The sequence below is a fragment of the Gracilinanus agilis genome, chromosome 4 (genome assembly GCF_016433145.1).
Source record: "Gracilinanus agilis isolate LMUSP501 chromosome 4, AgileGrace, whole genome shotgun sequence".
Taxonomy (NCBI): domain Eukaryota; kingdom Metazoa; phylum Chordata; class Mammalia; order Didelphimorphia; family Didelphidae; genus Gracilinanus; species Gracilinanus agilis.
This window is the reverse complement of record NC_058133.1, coordinates 165,906,975-165,920,999: the sequence shown is the minus strand read 5'-3', so window position 1 is coordinate 165,920,999 and position 14,025 is coordinate 165,906,975. Positions and strand designations below refer to the sequence as shown.

The following is a 14,025-nucleotide window of genomic DNA, read 5'->3' as shown; positions in this document are numbered from 1 at the left end:
AACATTCCTTTTCTCACATTTAGCAACAAGCATTCTTAATCCCTCCCTAACTTCTGTGTATTGGCTCATAGGTGGAAGAGTGGTAAGGGTGGGCAATGGGAGTCAAGTGACTTGCCCAAGGTCACACAGCTGGGAAGTGTCTGAGGCCAGATTTGAACCTAGGACCTCCCGTCTCTAGGCCTGACTCTCAATCCACTGAGCTGCCCAGCTGCCCCGATAAAAGTCAGTTTTGACTTGAGATTATTCTTCATTGAGGATTGATAATAGTTCAATCCTGGTGACCATCTTTTACTATATAAACCCCTTTTTTCCCCTTACATTTTAGAGCCAGGCCTAGAGATGGGAGGTCCTAGATTCAAATATGACCTCAGACACTTCCCAGCTGTGTGACCCTGAACAAGTCACCTAACTCCCATTGCCCACCCTTACCACTCTTCTGCCTTGGAACCAGTACACAGTTAGTATTGACTCCAAGACTGAAGGTAAGGGTTAAAAAAAAAAAAGAATGTATTGGGAAATAAAGGTGATTTAAATATCAATAAAAAATTTATGGGGACAGCTGGATAGCTCAGTGCATTGAGAGTCAGACCCAGAGATGGGAGGTCCTAGGTTCAAATCTGGCCTCAGACACTTCCCGGCTGTGTGACCTTGGGCAAGTCACTTAACTCCCATTGCCTAGCTCTTACCACTCTTCTGCCTTAGAACCAATACACAGTATTGATTCTAAGATGGAAGGTAAGAGTTTAAAAAAAATTTTTTTTAAAGAAATAATGGTTGGCAAATGTTATTTGAGTTTGAAAAGCAGTCTGTTATCTCATTTTGTCCTCAAAGCAAACTTGTGTGGTAGGTGCTTGTTAGTGTCCCTATTTTTATAGTTGAGACATGGAGAATTTAAGTTACTTATCCTCATAAAGCTAATTAGTATCTAAAGTGAGATTCAGAATTCTCAATTCCAAGTCTATTATAAAACCTACCTGCCTAATGTTTTGTAAAACTAAAAAATAAAATCAATAAAACTTAAAAACAAATTCCTGTTTGACTTCAGGCTAATTTTAAAAAGGCTTTATTGAGACATTGTTTTTTATATTATTATTTTCCACAATCTACACACACAGAGTTAAAACAAATCATCATATGGTCCTCATCTAATGTATGCTACATTTTTCACCTCTTGACTGAGTTGCATTTAATCCAAATTGTGTTGTTTTTTGGTCTTCTCTTTCATTTGTTATTATGGTCATTGTTCATAATTTTTTTTTGTTCACTTTGCTAGTTTCTATCAGTTTATAAAAGGGTTCCCATATTTCTGAATTCATCAGTTTTTATGGTGCAGTACTTTTAAGGTACCACATTCATATGCTATTCATATTCTGACAATAATATTTGTATACCAGTTTTTTTAGGATTTTCCAGTATATGGGCACCTACTGGTTGTTACTTTTTGGCTACCTTAAAGAAATCCAGCTTATCTTTCCAGACTTATTTTACATTATTTTCCTCTCATACTCTCTGTTTCAGTTTCACAACTTGTCATTTCCTAAAATCTGCATTTCACTTCTCACTCCTGCCTTTGCATGAACTATCACAAATTTTCGGAGTATATTCCTCTTCTCTCCTTTTTAGAATACTGAACTCCCTTTAAGGTTCCACTTGGGTGGTACTTCCTTGAAGTACTCTTTCCTTTTTTGAATTATCTTATGTTCATTTAACTGTATAAATGTTGTAAGATCCCTTCTACTAGTAGAGTAAGTTCTGTGAAGCCAGGGACTATTTTTCATTTTATCTTATTTCCAGCATCTAGCATAATACTTTGAAATAATAGATGTTAATAAATGGCTTGGTGGATTATATTAACTACTAATGTTTGGGGGTTCTAGACAGATCACTCTTAGTAATATGGGTTAGAAATTAACCTGAATATCATTTTAGGAGGTATTTCTGTGAGTGGTCCTAGAATGGACTTCATACTTTGGCTTCCCACATTCTCTTGTTCTAGATCTTAGTGAGATATGAACTAAGAGTCAGGTTTTGGGGTTTTGTCTAGTTTGATTGTCTTGGAATTTTGGACAAATTCATCATCTATAAAATGGGGGTAATAGTATATGCACTGTCTTATTCAGGTTGTGATCAAAGTGCACAAGAATACTGTAAAATCTTATAGAAATGAATTGTGATAATGAGGATTGGAGCTGGTATTGACAATACCGAATGCTCATTTGGAAAATGACCAACTTTTACCATCATGAGCATTAATAGTAAGCGATAAAAATTAATTTTCTTTTAACAGCTGACCTATTGACTTCTTCTGTTACTCTTGACCTAGAAAAGTCATCCCCTATGTGGCTGGATGTTTCTTTTGTCTGTGAGGAGGTGGGGGAGAGGGAAGAAGGCAGCAACCTTATTCTAATTCCCTTTTCAACATTGGAACTCTTAACTCTTGGGCCAAACAGAACACTCAGGAAGTAGATTCCAAGAGGTTTTCTTGGGTTATGGGAGACTGTCTAGAATGGTATAATTGCAAACTGACAAGTTAATGTTTGCTTGCTTGAGAGTACCAAGCTGTTTATAAGCTTCTTAGCACACAGCTGAGTTTGAAAAGATTTTATTTTGGCTATCAACATGTATTGAATAGCTCTTATTTTTAGTCCTTTGCTTAAGGAAACTTCTTTAGGGAAAGAAGGTATTTCCAAATTAATGGGAAGGAAAGAGAAGAAAAGCACTCTTTGCATAAAGATAAGCCAGTTAACCCCACCCTAGTTATCTCATGCAGTCCTGTCTGGATGAGGGATTGAAAGACAGATTAAAAAAAAGAAGGCTGTTAGATTTTGTTAAGTTGGGCTTATTATTGTTGATAATAGGGTTGATGAACTGAAAATTCAAAGCCTTACTTGTCCTATTTCTCTCCTGGCTTACTAGGGATCTGGTGAAGGGACAGGTTTATCAGCTTTGCTTCCCCAACCCAAAAACCTGACCACAAAAGAGACTAACCGATTGCTCCTGCCCTATGCTTTCTCTCGAAAACCCACCGATGGCTCTGCTGACACCAAGCTCTCCAAACCAGCCCCCAAGACCAAATCTGCTTCTTCTATTTCCTCTTCTACACCTGTTGTGGGTGCCACCACTACTACCCCATCGCCCTCAGCCATCAAAGCAGCTGCCAAAAGTGCTGCTCTACAGGTGACAAAACAGATCACGCAAGAGGAGGATGACAGTGATGAGGAAGTAGCCCCTGAGAACTTCTTCTCCCTTCCAGACAAGGCTGAGCCTCCTGGAGCTGAGCCATACCCTTACCCTGTCCCTGTTGCCTCTGAAGAGCCACCCCCAGGCACAGAGCCAGATCCCACCTTCCAGGACGATGCGGCCAATGCTCCCCTTGAATTCAAGATGGTGGCTGGCTCAAGTGGGGCTCCTTGGGTGCCTAAGCCTGGGGAGGACTACAGCAGTCAGCCCTATAACCAGTTCCCTACATATGGTGACGCTAATGCCACTGGCGTTTATTATCAGGTAGGTGAAATGACCTGGGACAGTTTTATAGTATATTATAGTTTTGAAGCCTGTATTCAAGATCCTGCTCTGATTGATATATTTTGGTTAAATTAAACTTTTCTGGGATTTCAGTTTTACTGCATTTATCTGACCATAATAAGTATGATAAAAAATTTCAGGTTAACATTGGCTAAATTTTGCTCCATGTCTTAGAGTCTTTTAACCAGTAAGGACCATGTACCAAGCCTAGTACCTTTAGAAGCAAAGGCTCACCACTTGGGTGAGATCTACACCTGTGGTTGATTGGTGTAGAGGACTCACAAATGAGGAAACCGACAATAGAAAATTGCCAATAGGTGTTGGAGGTGGGACTTAAACCCAAGTATTCTTGGCCTAAAGTTTTGATTCTTTATCCATTATGCCGAGCAGCCTTTGATTAGGGGAAATTAATTTTTAAAGTGTATTAGAAAAGCTTGTATTGAAATTCACTGTATTGCAGATGCTTTTGTAAAGTGAAGAAATCACCTACTAATTTTGTTTCTTGTATATTACTGAGCCTCATTTTCTATTCAATTCTTGGTTTAAAATGAATGATTGTCCAGGAAACATGTAGGAGTAAGAGTTAGGGGAGCTCCAGGAGCAAGGAGAGAGTAGCTCATGAGGACTGTGACTCTCCAACTTGGCTGTGGCCAGAAAGGTTCCTTTTTCTTTTTTTCTTTGTGTGTTAGCACCAGTCTGGTATATATTCTTTGAAGGGAGACCTTTGAATTATACAACTCTGTGACTTGTGGAAGTGACCAGAGGGGCTAGGCCAGAATTCAAATAATACCTGTATTACTTAATAGGGCAACTAAGTGGCACAGTAGGTGGAGTCACTGCCAAGATAACCCTAAATGAAGTCACAAAGAGTCAGACATAACTGAAATGACTGAACAACAAAAACACTTAATAACTGGGTAATCAAAGGATAATTGCCAAAAGCAACTGTAACTTCATCAAGAATACACACACTAAGGGTCAGCTAGGTGGCTCAGTGAACTGAGAGCCATGCCTGGAGATGAGAGGTCCTGGCTTCAAATCTGGCCTTAGATACTTCCTAGCTGTGTGACCCTGAGCAAGTCACTTAACTCCCAATTGTCAAGCCCTTGCCCTTCTGTCATAGAGTTGTTACTAAAGACAGAAAGTAAGGGTTTAAAAAAAAAAAAGACAGCCTAGGTCACACTGGACTAACTTTAGTTCTTTTTTTGACAGTTACTAAATGGAGAATGCTTTAGGCAGAATTATTTAGATTTTAATAAAGTGTTTCATAAAGCATCTTGCGTGATTTCTGTGTAAAGGCTAGAGAGATGTAAGCTAGATGAATGTATAATTAGGTAGATCTGGAACTTTTTGAATGACTACTTCCAAAAGAGTAATCATTAATAATCTGATGCCACCTTGGCAGGTGGTTTCCAATGGAAGTTCCTAGGGATCTTTGGCTTGTGCTTTTAACATTTGTGTCAAGAGTTGCATAAAAGGATGGGTTAATCAGCCAGTAAGTGAGTAGCATCTTCTGTGTGATGAATACTGCAAGGGATGCAGATATAAGAAGGAAATGTCATGCTTACTAGATTTTCAGATGACACAATACTGGGGATAGGTGATGCCCTTGAGGACAGGATAAAAAAAGATCTTTGCAGGTTAGAAATTTCAGCTGAGGGGGCAGCTGGGTAGCTCAGTGGAGTGAGAGTCAGGCCTAGAGACAGGAGGTCCTAGGTTCAAACCCGGCCTCAGCCACTTCCCAGCTGTGTGACCCTGGGCAAGTCACTTGACCCCCATTGCCCACCCTTACCAATCTTCCACCTATGAGACAATACACCAAAAAGTACAAGGGTAAAAAAAAAAAAAATTTTCAGCTGAATTAAACGAGATGAAGTTTAGTATGGATAAAAATAGTCTTATATTTGGGTTCAAGAATTAACTTCATAAATAGTCAGAGGCATACTTAACAATTTGTCATATAAAAGATCTAGAGGTTTTAATGGGCTGATCCAGACTCAGTATGAGTTGATGGTGTGCTATGGCAACCAGAAAAGCAGATATGATCTTGAGCTATATTAGTGAAGTCAATATCTAGGGCTAGGGAGATGATAGTTTTTCACTATACTCTGCCCATGTCAGGTCACACCTGTAGAATCTTGTGTTCATTTCTGTATGCTACAAGTTAGAAAGTATGTTGAAAGTTGGAAAATATCTAGGGAAGGCAGCAAAAATTTGAGTCCCTTACACATGAGAATTGTTTAAAGGAACTGCAGATACTGAGTTTGAAGAAGAGAAGGCTCAGGGAGGACACACATTTGAAGGACTGTCATGGAGAAGAAGGATTAAAATCGTTTGGTTTAGATTTAGAGGACAGAACTAGGAACAGTGGATAGATGTTGTAAAGAGGATGGTTTAGGTTTGATATAAAGAAATATTTGCTCACTTTTAGAGCTTTCAGTAAGTAGAATGGGGCTGCCTCAGGAGGTAGTGGGTGGGTTCCCTATTCTTTTTTGGAAGTCTTCCAGTAGAGGCAAGTTTGTTAGGTGTATCATAGTGGGAATTAATTTCTGGGCATGGGCTGAAGCAGACAGCCTCCAAAGTTCCAATTCTAAAAATCTTTCATATTTTATCTAATGACATTCTGCTGAAGGTATATTTCTCAGGAGCATGGGGTTGATGGGTACTTCTGAAGGCAATATCAGGATGGTGTAGTGGGAAAAGCATTTAGAAGACCTCGCTTTAAATCCTTGCTCTGTTACTACTTGTATGTCATTGAATAAAACACTTTACCATGCTGTCTGTTTTCTCATTTGTAAAATGATGGTGTTAGGCTGGATCAGAGGTGTCAGACAAGCAGCTTACAACATTAAGTTGTTGTAATGTTGTAACGTACAACATTAAGTGCAGCCAAAAAAACAATAAAATATAAATGTAAATTAATATGTGGTTTTCTGAGTCAGTATGTGGCCAGCAGGAACCTTTATAGTTGAGTTATTCCCCTCAACCCCCTTTCTATTTGAATTTGACATCACTGATACCTCTCTGTGAGTGCCTACCAACTTAATATCCTATGAAAATATGGTAAAAATAAGATGATCTGGTCTTTGGTTCCTTGTTCTTGAAAATCATTGGTCCCTTTGTATAGAGATCTAAAAGAATATAGTGTATTTAAATGATAAAATAAGTTGTTTCTAAGTACGTGGGTCCAGGATGTTGGTATTGGTATTTATTACCTTTATGTCTTTTCTTTCCTTCGAAATACCTTGTAGACTTCTCCCTGTGTTACACAACTATTTTATCTCCTCCCTCCTTGACTTTTTCATAGTTCTTTACCATATATCTCTCTTTCCCATATATCACTTCCTGCCTTGCATTATATGAATATATTTTCTCTCTCCCCTTCACCCAATTAGATTAAGGTTGGTGTCTCTTATTTCATCTTTGTTTGCAAATGCTTAGCATAGTCCTTTTCACATATTCGGTGCTTAATGTTTGAATTAAATTGCATTTATTCTGACTTTAGGATTATTATAGTAGTGGCTACTACCCAGAATCTGATCCAGCCTTAGCTCCCTCCCAGGAGATTACCCCAGACGCCTCTTTCATTGATGATGAAGCGGTAAGTTAACATACTACTTTTATTAATTTTGACTCTAGGACCCATCAATGGGTGTAGAAAACAGATACTAAAAGAGATTTGGGGTTCTTAGCTGATTTGTTTCACAGAGATATATTCTCCCAAGATGTGTTTTTTAGGTCATTTGAAATGCTGTTTCCTGAAGGAAATCTTCCCTAATTCATATGCAGGAAGTTATAACTCTGTATTCTTCAAGTTCATATTCAGGGTATTTGGAATGGAGACCACCATAACCCTTGTATTCCTTAAAAAGACCCATAAATTTATTGACATTTATCCTCTCTCCACTAATAACATAGGACAGTCCTATGTTTTTGTAGTGGATTATCACAAGTTACTTTAGCTAAGAAAAATTATTCCTTAGTGACCAGCCTCTTTGGTACTTCGCCAAACTGTTACTTGGATTACACATAGTCTGTCCCGAAGAATATAGTTCAGGGTTTCTCAGACAAGGAAATTGTTGCCTTCTGTGAAATTTTGGGATTGTTGGAACTAAAATTACCTCTTTTCATAAAAGTTCTTTTAAAATTCTCTTCTCTTTGTTTTATCTTTTCATATCTAAAGTTACTCTATTCATTCTATTGAGAGTTCACCCTTTCCAATATTACCATCATCATGATTATGTTGGTCCCCAGTACATTATCCTCACTAAAGAAACTCAGGAAGGATGCCTTCCAGATAATCTCCTTTTCAGGATCAGGCACAAGTTATCTTAGTGGTCTCATTGGTGATTGGATTGGATATTTGGATCCACCTGAGATTTTTGGGAGTTTGGGCTTATTCTCTGCCTTCATGCCTTTAAACTCTCTCTTCAATGCCCCAACTGGGTAACTTGTATTTTTCTAGGAAGGGCAACAAACGGCAATGATTAGAACCATAACCTAGTGTTGTTGTTGTTGGGTTTTTTTTTGCAAAGCTCTCCTCTTACAACCCTTACTCAAATCAGTATCTCTTCCCTCTTTCCTGTATACTTTGAATATATGGGAACCTAGGTTAGTAAAGGCTAAGTGAGTAAGAAAAACTAGGCAAAATTTGTGGAGAAATAACCTTTAGTGGAGAAATCCTGAAAATGTTCTCAGGTGTTTTTCGATTAAATATAAATTAGATATAACTGTCTCTGTGCAGACTCATATATTTGCACCTAACTCATCCATCCTTGCACTAGATCTAGGAAGGCTTCCTGAAGTATGTAGCATGTCAGAGGAAATTGGAAGGAGAAGTAGCTTGGCAGGGTGACAGAGGGGATATTATGTGTAGGGGACATTTTGGGGAAAATTGGGACTGGTGGTTCACAAAACTCATTGAGAATCCAAGAGGTCCAAATTATTCTGCATCCACCCTTTGTCTCACCCTCCTTTATAGCCTATCTGTAACTTTTCTAATTTATATTCTTTCCTAGTTCAAGCGGCTTCAGGGCAAGAGGAACCGAGGAAGGGAGGAGATTAACTTTGTAGAGATCAAAGGGGATGACCAGCTCAGTGGGGCCCAGCAGTGGATGACCAAGTCCTTGACAGAAGAAAAAACCATGAAGTCATTCAGCAAGGTAGAATGAGAGGGGTGGCTTTAGGAGCTGTTGGAAATGGCTGGTCCTCCTCACTCTGGGGGGGGAAAAAGGAAAAGCAAAACTCAGTTAACAAATATACATAATTAATTAGAACACATTGCCAAATCCAAATCCAAAAATGTGTGTCTCATTCTGCATTTTGTTTGAGTTGATCATCAGGAGGGTGGCTAGCATGCTTCATTAATATTCTGGAATTGTGACTATATTCACCATAGTTCTTTAAGTACTTCATAGTTTTTCCTCATATTGTATAAATTATTTTCATTCTGTTTATTTCACTGTGCATCAGTTTTTTTCCCTGTTTTATCTGAAATCATCCTTTTTCATAACTTCTTATGGCACAGTACTATTGCATTACATCTATATACCATAATTTGTTCAGCTTGACCCCTTAGCTTCTAGTTCTTTCCCATTATAAAATGAACCTTTTTTTTTTTTTTGTACACATGGGTCTTTGACAATTTTGGGGTTTTGGAAACAATTTTGGAAAGGTTTCATTTTCCTGAGTATTCCCTTGTTTTCACAGAACTTTTATTTTACTTTTTTATTTGATAACATTTTATCCTCCCCCCCCCCATTACCTGTAAAAACAGTTTTAAATACGTTTAAAAAATTTTTTTGTGTCCTGAATTCTTTCCCTCCTTTCCTCCCCTTCTTCCTTGTCTAGATGGTAAGCAATCAGATATTCATAGAACTTTTAGTAGGTAACTATTTGCCTGTAGTACTAGAGCAGGGATTATGAAAAGAACTATAAGTGTGATGATATGTATTAAATATTTGAACTCATGTTCAATTTGTTGTTGATAAGAGAGTGATGTTTTTCAACCTAGACACAGCTATTGGAAGGTGTTCTAGACTTTCTGTCCCTCCCCAGATACCCATCAGCCCACATTCACACTCTTTTTTTCTACCCTGTTGAATCAGAATCCAGTGTAGAACTCCTTTTAAATGGTCACATGCTTTTTCCTACTGTCTTCAAATTACCTCCATTATTGTAGCAAAGTATATGCTTCCTATGGTTCTTGTCCCTTTCCTGCAGCCTTTTCATCTGTGCCAGTTTTCATTAATGGGAATGATTCCTGTACCCCACAGTGTGCAGCATCTGATTTAGAAATTTATGATCTAACATGGAAAAGAGAAAATACTGGGAAGCCCCAGGCAAGCACAGCAGTAATAAGATCAAGGTCATAAGCTTTATTTCCTTCCAGTTTGTTTTGATTCAGTTCTCTTGGGCACATTCATTCAATAAACATTTATTAAGTACCTACTGTGTTCCAAGCTCAATGCAAGTCTGGGAATACAAAAAGAGGCAAAAGACAGATCTTTCTTTCAATGATCTCACAGTCTGCTCTGGGGGAGGGAGCGGGGCAACTCGCAAAAAACTTTAGACAAGCAAGCTATACTCACTGGATGAATTGGAGATCAACACAGGGAAGGTCCAGATGGTCACTTTAGTTGGAGCCATTTGTTTTGCATCTGAATGCCTCAGGTCATATTGAGCAAGAGGGTGGAGTTAGAGCAGCATAAATTCACTATTATTTACTAACAAAACAGAAAAGGCATATCCACTGATGTTAGGCCAGTAACATCATATTTACATATCTAGGACAATGTTATTGTTTACAAGAACAAAAGAAATAAGAGCCAGCAGTGAGTTTTGCTAAATTTAATTTTGTAATTGTTACATGAAGCTTCATTAGTAACTAGGAAGAACCCCTTCCCAGTTCTCTGGGTGGACCTACTGTGGAGGATATGTGGGAGGACATGGAAGTAGGGAGGCTGGTGAGGTGGATAGGACACTTATAGTTGTGGGATACAAATTCAGAGAAATGGTTTTCATGTGATGGAATGGGAAAGACTTCCCAATGGAGGGGCAATTCCAGAGGTGGATTGGATAATGAGAAAGGAGGCAAGAAAATCTTGTAGGCCTGTGGCCCTGAGAAGGATGGGAGAGGAGGAAAGATCAACTGGTCAAAGAGTTTTGGATTGGAAATAAGTGTCAGGCAGGTCGACTTGGGTGAGGAGTGTCCAAGATGTGTAGAGGATGGATTGCATAGGGGAGAGACTTAAGGCAGTAACTGCCTTGTGAGTAGAGAGGAGCATGACAGGAGAGATGCTGTGGAGGTAGAAATGCAGTTGATTTGAATATCTGAAAGGAAGAAGCTAGTGAGGATATGCAGATGTCACTGAGGTTGTGAACCTGTATTACAAAGAGGATAATGATGCCCTCAACAGTGATAGTCAAGTTTGGAATGGAGGAGTGGGTATGGGGGGTTGGGGGTGAGTGTCCAAGACAACTTCAGTATGTTGGGAACGGTTTAAGAAAGAGGCCACTGGGTGTCTTTAATAAATCTAATATGATGGCAACACATCCTGGATGTTTCTAACGGGTGTGCTTGGTGATCCTGAATTTGCTGCCAAGTGGTTTCAATTTTTTGTTTTTTAAATAAACAGTTTTAGACCTAGGGTTTTCAGCTGATTTTCTTCCCAAGAGCTACAAGCATCTCATTTCTCAAGTGCCTATCTTGAATTAATTATTAATTAATTATGAATGGGGGAATCTTTTGACAGGTCTGCTTTCCTCAGACTGACATTTTCTTTCTTTACCTTGTAGAAGAAAGGTGAACAGCCAACAGGCCAGCAGAGGCGAAAACACCAAATCACATATCTAATTCACCAGGTAAGCAAGGGAAAGGAACCCAGCCTCCCCACCCACATAGCTTTTGGGCACTATTTGAATCCTGAGATCTGGTTCTGTGGAGAGAAGTTGCCTAACATAACATTAGTCGTTAGACTAATCTCCAGCTATTCCATGACTTGCCACTAGGTGGAGATAGTTTCCTTTGGAATTGTCACCCATTTTTTTTTTTTTAACTCCAGAAGAGATCCTGTTTATATGTACCTTGTCTTAAGCAAGTCATTTTCTAAAAGGTTCCCTCAAAGAATTCCTTAAATTAATCTACTCCTCCCCTATAGCTGACAGACTTGGATTTTCCAAAATTCAGTTTCTGTCCAAATTTTCAAGGCATATTTAGTATATAAAAAATGAATTATGCTTACATAATGAATACTTTAGTGCGCTTTGGAACATAGAAGCATTAGCCTGTACAGGTAAATCTGATTTGAAAAAAAAAATTAAATTTCTTAATGGTTTTGGGATGTCTTCTTTTGTTTGTTTTTTGTTTTGAATGTGACTTTATGTCAGCTCTTGAACATCTGAATGCCCAGGATTAGCTTGTTTATATATCACGTTAAGATTGTGTTTTTTCTGAAAACATCCCTTTGAGGGTAGAATAAGTGTTGTCTCCATCTTATAGAAAGAAATTGAGAATTATTAAGGTTAAGGAACTTGTCCATGGTTCTGTTGAACTTTGGGTTTGACTCAGGTTTCTCATAAGTCTTCTAACTCTTTCAAATGGGATAATAAAGTGCTTTGTATACCTTGTAAGCAGTGTATAAATGGCAGCCATTACTATAATGCTAGGTTCTTTATAGCATGTCAGAATTTATGCTAAGCATTGTTAAGGGAGGCTCTCCTTGGATAGCTTATATTCAAGTAAAATATTCATAGCAGATATTTTTCACTTTCTTCTTTCATTTTCACCTTCCTTAATTCAGTTATCATTTGGTATAATCATTATTTTTAGTCTTATCCCTGCAACCATTAGGGAAAATAAATTATTACAGAATTTCAGTAGCCATAAATTCATAACTGAATGAGAAAAAAAAATCTGTCATTTGCTTCCAGGAAAAATAAGTGTCAGACCTTTTCTTTTTTGGGGAGTGGGGGCATGGAGAAGGGGCAATCTTCTTAAGTTGGTGAGTGATACTGTTCTTTTCTAGAAGGAAGCAAGAAGTAGTTGAGCCAAGGAACAGGTCAGGAAAGTAAATAGCTTTTGGCATTGTTATGATTAGTCATAATTTATGTTTAGATAATATTTTAAGGTTTACAAAGCATTTTGATCAGTAACCTTGTGAGTAATTAGTATAATTTAATCATTCTCCTTTTACACAATAGGGTCACATATCTACTTAGTATTAGAGACTGGTCTTTTAACTGGATTCTTTTCATGATTTCTATGAATTCTCAGAACATCTTTAGTTAAACCAACAAAAACACATTCCATACAAATAAGTTTATCTAATTTCTTATTTTAGATTAGAGCTTTTCTTGTAAGTCATGATTGAAAGTTGACTTTCATAAGCAGAGTTTCTTTTTATTGTTCTGCTAGCTATATATGTATTTATCTCCTTGTAGCAGCTTCTCAATAACTTTCTTCCCAGTTTCAGATTGTATTTCTAAATTGGCTACTTTTCATTTGGATTTAACTCCATCTAAGGGGAATATCAGAGTATTCTTGATGGAGTTTTTCCTGACTGCTCTGATGGCAGTTTGTCATCCTTTTTGGCTGATTTTGTGTATCTTCCCTACTCTCTAGTAATCATTCACTATTCCACCCAAAAGCATGGTATGATTTTCCCATCTATTTGGGCAAGTAGAGGTCTAGACTTTGGATAGTTATCACAGTGGGAAAATTTGGGATCAAATAGCAACTAGAGATAAGAGGAAAACTCTTAGTACACTAAATATTTTCCTAAAATTTTCTCCCTGACTTTTTAGGCTAAGGAGCGAGAATTGGAGCTGAAGAATACCTGGTCAGAGAACAAGCTCAGCCGTCGGCAGACCCAAGCCAAATATGGATTCTAGGCTTCTGGAACTGATGATTTCCTCAAGGATCCCATCTTTCCCTTTACCCAGGTGGTCTGGACTTGCCCTTCCTAGCTAACACCTTTGGGGCCCCCAGCAGTTTCAAGTCCAGGACCTTCTTCCCTAGGGCCCCAGCCATCACCTTCTTGAGAATGAACACATTGGATTTCATTTTCTTAATAAAACTTAGAAAATGCAGCTTCCATCTCTCTTGGGGCCAGCAAAGACTCTGCGAGTGACTCTTCCAGAAAACAACTCTTGAATTCTAGATTGGGAACTTGGCTCCCTAACAGGGTGAGATGACTGGTTGAATTCTGGATTTTGTTTTTTGTTTTTGTTTTTTTTTGTTTTTGTCTTTTAAACAAAAACAAAGATATCTGTTGAAATAAAACATCCATCCTGACAGAAGCTGCTTACCCTGCACCCTTCCTCCTCCTCTGGTGTGGTTTCCTTTCTCTGAACCACACCTCTTTATTTGTTGTTCTTTGCCACTAATTTGTTTGTACCTTGTGTACTCTATGATAACTTCTTGGATTTCTACCTTATTGGTTTCTTCTCTTTTGGTCCTGTCACCTAAGAGGAATCCTTGATGACTGAGAGAAGGTTCAA

At 38.2% G+C, this 14,025-nt stretch overlaps 1 protein-coding gene across 1 annotated transcript in view; it reads left to right on the top strand.

Annotated features, from left to right (window-relative positions):
• PRCC (proline rich mitotic checkpoint control factor) overlaps positions 1-13,824 on the top strand; it is a 31,817-nt gene extending 17,993 nt beyond the window's left edge. The window contains exons 3-7 of the mRNA XM_044673223.1: positions 2,917-3,504; positions 7,031-7,126; positions 8,544-8,687; positions 11,323-11,388; positions 13,330-13,824. Of these exons, the coding sequence (XP_044529158.1) occupies positions 2,917-3,504; positions 7,031-7,126; positions 8,544-8,687; positions 11,323-11,388; positions 13,330-13,416 (981 nt within the window). The 3' untranslated portion in view covers positions 13,417-13,824. The remainder of the gene's footprint in view (positions 1-2,916; positions 3,505-7,030; positions 7,127-8,543; positions 8,688-11,322; positions 11,389-13,329) is intronic.
• Positions 13,825-14,025: the final 201 nt, after the last annotated feature.